The sequence below is a fragment of the Echinococcus granulosus genome (assembly GCF_000524195.1).
Source record: "Echinococcus granulosus chromosome Unknown EG_S00060, whole genome shotgun sequence".
Classification (NCBI taxonomy): Eukaryota; Metazoa; Platyhelminthes; class Cestoda; order Cyclophyllidea; family Taeniidae; genus Echinococcus; species Echinococcus granulosus.
The window spans coordinates 122,820-128,896 of record NW_020170440.1 but is presented as its reverse complement, the minus strand read 5'-3'; the positions used below and the strand labels follow the sequence as shown (position 1 = coordinate 128,896).

The 6,077-nt window shown below is 45.1% G+C and overlaps 1 protein-coding gene across 1 annotated transcript in view; it reads right to left on the bottom strand. All coding sequences in view use genetic code 11, as the record gives it.

Annotated features, from left to right (window-relative positions):
• EGR_06607 (hypothetical protein) overlaps positions 1 to 6,077 on the bottom strand; it is a gene marked incomplete at both ends in the record, with an annotated part of 9,490 nt that overhangs the window by 3,044 nt on the left and 369 nt on the right. Inside the window, 3 exons of the mRNA XM_024495856.1 lie at positions 2,476 to 2,529; positions 4,161 to 4,253; positions 5,299 to 5,363. Coding sequence (XP_024349714.1) covers positions 2,476 to 2,529; positions 4,161 to 4,253; positions 5,299 to 5,363 — 212 coding nt within the window. The remainder of the gene's footprint in view (positions 1 to 2,475; positions 2,530 to 4,160; positions 4,254 to 5,298; positions 5,364 to 6,077) is intronic.

The following is a 6,077-nucleotide window of genomic DNA, read 5'->3' as shown; positions in this document are numbered from 1 at the left end:
TTACAACGGTTATCAAAATTAGGCGATTTCGATCATCTTAGATTGCGCTGATTCGAATGGCAATTTATTAATTCCTGGTTAACTTAGCTCCGTGTCTAAGCAACCGTTCTTCCTTTCATCCATCTGGGTAACTGTTACCTATGTAGGTGCCCAAATTACAAGAACACATGCTCATTGGGAGAGAAAGAAGTCTATTTTGAAATCTCAGTCTTTTCATTATTCTAGTTAAAAATGTACAGGACAAAATTAGAAACACAAGGAGGCGAGCTCATGAACTAGTATTTGGCATATTCGTTTACTGTCGCTCCACAATATACGGGTACAACTAAACGACTTGCACGGGATGGCCATCCCGTAGAAATGGTCCAAGGAGTGCAAAGCCACATTCTAGCAGCTGAATTCAATGTTTGGCTTGTACCTCCAGATGACTTCCGTGATTCGAATTTAGCAATCATTGTCGTTGCAGGAGTCTCCAGCATCTAGTGATTCGATAGAACCGAGAATGTCATGCATGTACCATAGATACCAACTCCAGTCCAGGTATTGGTGTTCAATATGTGCCGTTTTAAAGAACTCATAGCTGACATTTCACATCGAATCCAAAAACCGATTTCACGCCAAATATTCTGGTACAAACACTGTCAAATTGGCAGATACGTTTTTGCTACTACCACTACTTCATACAGTGACATCTCTCATCTTCGTGCTGTCGCCGTCTTCCGTTTTGTTTAGACACTTAACGATTATCTAGTGCATTTTCTTCATTTAAACACATTTAAAGTGGCAATCATTTATGCATTTTTGATGAGCTTTATTCGTGCTAATCCGTGCCATCCTTAGTGGCAGAAGGTGTTGACAAGTTGGTTCATTAGAGGGTCCTTAGCAAGGGGTTATCGACACAACTACGCCCACAGTCCTCTACAAACCAACTTGACCGTATCTCCTGCTAATTAAGGTAGCACAAACTCGAGGTGTATAAACACTTGCAAGGAAACGCTGATGTTAGTTATTCTCTGCTAAAATTCCCCCAAAGAAAAGTGTAGACAAATGAGCTGACGGATAGGTAAGGGTAATAGTGGTTAAGCTTAAGATAGAGTGAGTGGTGGGTGTGCGAATAGCTAGACAAACAATGGGGAAGCAGACAGTTTCATAGATTAAATGTAAACTGTTGGGGACGAATTTGGTGTCAGGGTACGTCCCGTCAACTGTTGGGAATACTGATGCATAAGAAGTTTGTGGTGGTCGGTTGATTAGGGGACAAATGAGTGAATGGATATGGGACCAACGGGTGAGTTACATGGATGGACGTGTAAATAAAGGGACGAAAAATTCAGAAAAGCTAATCGGCAACCCACCAGTAAACGTGAACTGATCATTGCCAGTGCCTTCGGAAGGGGCCTCGGCTGAAGTGAGTGGTCTGATGTAGATGATGCAGAAAATACAGAAATAATTGACGGTCAGAGTTCTTATGGCATTTTGTCATCAACAAGTCAGCAGCAGTTGCGACACTAATCAAAAAACTTCAATGGCGACTTGAAGATTGATGTAAGGCGAGGTATTCTAATTCCACAAAAAAGTTGCTACTTACTTTGCCGACAGTAGCAAGTGCTGTGTACTTAGTATGCTTTAATATCTCGTCCTCTGGAGAATGAACTGTAATGTGGAGACATTCATTTGGGAGGTGGAGCCAAAGACTGAAAGGTGTTCTACCACGAGCGTATCTTGTAAATAATAATGGGGAAGCATCGTGTTCTTAAATCGTGACCCCAAACCCCTGTATTCACAAGGCGCCAGTGGACAATTCCCTTCGAGGTGCTTTTGGTTCCTTCAAATCTAGTTTTGCTCCATGGCTGCCCCCCCCCCCTCCAGAAAGACTTTAGATTAAAACCATTGCCAAAAATCAGCACGATTTCTAGGACCCTTCCGTCATGAATTCCGATGTACGCAGCCGATCTCCGCAGCAGAAAGGATTCTTCCACGGCCTTTTGACTCTGCGTCTGTTCATCGAAATCGGATTAATTGGTGGCTCACTTGTTCATCAAAAAGCCATGAAGAATACTAGTATCGATGTAATCTCACTGTCGACGTGCTCAGAAGGACTTGAGGATTGGTTGCAGAGCTCCCTGTCATTGCTATGAACTGTCGTTTGCTTGTGTAAACACGGACCCTAATATGATCCCGACCGGAGCAACCAATGGATAAAACTTTGGAACAACGGGGTCTTTACTGCCAACCACAGATGTATGCCCGGGATGTAGCCCGGCTGGAGTGCTGAGGTATAGATTGGTAATGGAACACTCAAAAGTGTTTCCACCCCACTGGCGACCAATCATGGAAGACTCAGCGAGGCCGCTTTAGAGTGCTCCAGAGGGTTTGAGAAAAGGAAGTAAAAACACTCTTTGTGAAAGTTACAGGCAACCTCATCAAATTTTACTATCAAACTACAAACTTTCTCCAATAAAGTCCTCTCCTTACTTTACAGCGCGAAACTCTAATGATTGTTTGTGCGTCCATGCAAGTTATTATTAGCTAAAAAAAACATACAGTTTAATGTGCACCTTATTCTGCCTTCTTCGATGCATCAAGGAAGGTCAGGACTGAGGTGAGCTTAAAGTGAGGAACCTTGTTGTAAATCCTCAGTTGACTTTTTGGCGTTGTCGTGATGCTTCGAGCCTCAGGGCCCAGACCCGGCATGAACACAAAGTCCCACATCACTTACCTGAATTTACTTAGCAATAATTACCTCTTCGGAAATCACTTTAACTACCAGCAGTATAGTAAGAAAATAAGTGGCATCGACACCAAAACAACACCAGACAGACTCTTCAAGCTTTGACTATCATCTAGATAGGATATTTTGTGAAGCAATGCACAAATAGCAATGAATACATTAAAGTAGTGGAAGAGTAAAGTATTATAATTGTCTTTTATTTTACTCTGCTATAGCAACAAGTTGAACTAATTATTTGCAAACTCACCTTGCAAAGCGAGGAATGATAAGAGAGATGATTACAGGACTCCAGAGCCAACTCTTTTACCTTGTAAAGTCACGTAAATGGAATGTAAGGAAAGTCATGGTGTTCCACATGATAGCCGACATTGAACAGCGGAATGTTCAGCAGTCCATAGTAAGAATGGGTCACCAGGTTATCAGCAAACAAATAGTGCTCGCTAATCACATGACCGGCTACGGAATGTGATCCGAAACCAGAGACCGTTCCCATAAGGAGGTAAGCAAAGGCACAGTTATCAAGGCAATGCCAGGCAATTACATCGAACACACTTTGCACCATCAGATCCAATAGGCCATGCCGAACTGCAGCATCACCTCGGTCACCACGATCACTGCGATGAGGGGATTGGGACCCATCAGTTTCCCTATTTCTGGGTGTCGCTTCAATATCTCCTGAAAACACAACCAAACTCCCTTCGTTATGCATGCTCTGTCTGCTAAATGATACTCCACTCCATTCCACATCACACGGGAGGTCCATTCCACTCCATCCACGTCAAAGCGCGATTTGTGCTCCTACATCTGCGCATGAAAGGTGGTGTGGCATACAGCAGTAGCACCTACCCATGGTACCGGACATCTGTTGCAGTGAATAGATCTATGAGTGAATGCATGTGTGTGTGAGGCAGCAAGTGGTGATTAACAGAGTCATTTGTGGATGCAGACTTACACACCCGCATATCCTTGAACACCTAACTCCTAGCGCCGCACGACAATAAAGTGGTCAATGGTTGGACAGCCAGCCATCCGATTCCATCTGCAGGCAGACATACTCTCCTAGCATGGTTCAGTCGTACGAACTCAACCTGCTAAAATGGAGTCGCTTCCTACATTTCGTCTCAAACCTGCAAAGTCACTGCAGCCCAACGATGGAGGAGGGGCTTTGTTTTTACTAAGAAACGCACTTCCCACTCACCTCGTCAGTGGCATACGTCAGCCTTGCTGGAACACAACGCATCGGCTACCCAGATTGACAGAATGTGGGTGAGCAATCACGAGCCAAATCGACTACACATCGGACTTTGGGCATTGACGTTCAAATCGACCCACCATCTGGACGCAGGTGGTCTACATTGAAGTCCATTCCGACTCCTGCCATTCGCTCCGGCGACCATGATCACCACGGCGCAGCGCAAAATCAACGTACCAATCCGCCATGCTTCAGCAGACATTCACTGACATCTGGGATGTCCTCGCCATAATTAAATTCATCTCCCTGCCACAAAAACATCACCACACACTACAGAAGAGTAATTTAGTGAGTTCTTAATTATCACTAATGGATCAGATGAAGCAGCATTCTAAAAGCGATCGCTTATGCACACAACCATCGGTTTTGCCTCGCCTGCGTTGCCACTTTGACAGGTCTTGCCAACCACCCATTCAATCACTCACTTAATCACCCTCCTCTCTCTTTATCCATCCACCTCGAACAGCCTATTCGTCAATTTGCCCATTAGTGCATTAATCCCCTAGTGGTGGTTACCTCAAAAGACTCTGGTCACTTCACTGGCTCATAAACTCCACATCGCCTCAACTGATTTCCTCTCAATCCTTCTGCAGACTGCAGGCTTCCTATTTTGGCATCCCTTCACCATCCAGAGCATAGGTAGGATTTGCTAATAGACGAAAGGAAGACGTAAATCACAGTGCTGCCAGCTTCATTACCGCCCACTCACACGTTTCCCTCCATCCTTCCTTCTCTCCAATTTCTTCTACTCCTAAGACGACTATCAACTAGCAGCACTGCGGAAATGCAAACCGTTCTCCGACTCCCCTCCACCGTAAATTAAACGCTGCAACTTTGCAAGACCAAAGTTGCTGCACTTAAAAACAGGAGAACTAATACCTACTCACTAATAATTGCTTCTCTCTGTCTCAGTCAATGTCACTAACGCACTACCATTTGGATCAAACGTCTGCAACCACCGTTTCACACTATTTCTCGCCATTGTTGCCTTTGCCACTGTCATCAGCCAGTCTACTTCGATACGCTACTGAACTCATCTACCAAACCACCCACTTGCAAGTCCGGCAAGTATGTCCTCCTTTAAACAACCAAAACAGGCAAATCACTCCAAAGGTCTTCGTCCCTCTCCCGTTGCCACACTAAACAGCATTTTACCACAGTAGACGCTTGGAACGCAAGGCACCCGCAACACTAGGTCACTGACACCCCAATGCAACTCATGCTCGTCTAGCTATAGGAAAGAATATAGCAGTAAAGGAATTCTATCATTGATGCGTGCAATGTTCTGCCGTCAGTCGAATGAAAAAGTACTTACTCTATGTGGGTCATGCTCATTTGTTCGCTTGCCACCGCCATAGTGTACTGTTACGATTTCTTCAACTAGTTCATTTGTATCGTTGGGATTCCGCGTTACTTCACCTCACTTCAAGTCGCACTTCACAAAATCTTTGTGACCGTCACATCCAGGAGATGTGCGAACGATGCCCCTGTCTCGCGGAATGCGGGCAACTTCCCTTCTCAGTACTTGTCGCCTCTGTCTTGATACCCACTTACCCCTTCAGCACTGCCCTGCACTGCACAGCACACCAGTGTACACACCACTCAACAGCACCATCAAATGACCGTCAATATTTGTGAGAACCACGACAAGGTCCCAACCATGTCAGCGTTAGTTTCGCGCCTGACGTTTTCATACGTCTCAACTGGCCTGGCCCTGGCCCTCAGAGAGGCACCGATAATTAACTTCACCGCACCAATAACTGTCCACCCCCTCTATGACGCAGCACATATAGTAGTAGATCAAATTATCCAACTTGGGGTGAACACTGCAAAGGCGGCTGCATGTGGTGGGGATGTTCCAGAGGTTGAACACCCGAAGTTGCCTTCACTTTGCTTTGCTTTGCTGTGGTGATCGCACCTTAATCGCCTTTGGCGAAGACTGTCGTAATGATTAGGTTTTTGGCTCCTTGGAATGCCAATGCCAGTAGATACTGTCAGTAGATAGTATCAAGTTCAAACTGATTAGCTGTCCACTTACGATGGGACGGAGTGATGATTTTCATATGACTCTGCACAGTGAATAGGCCTTTTCAG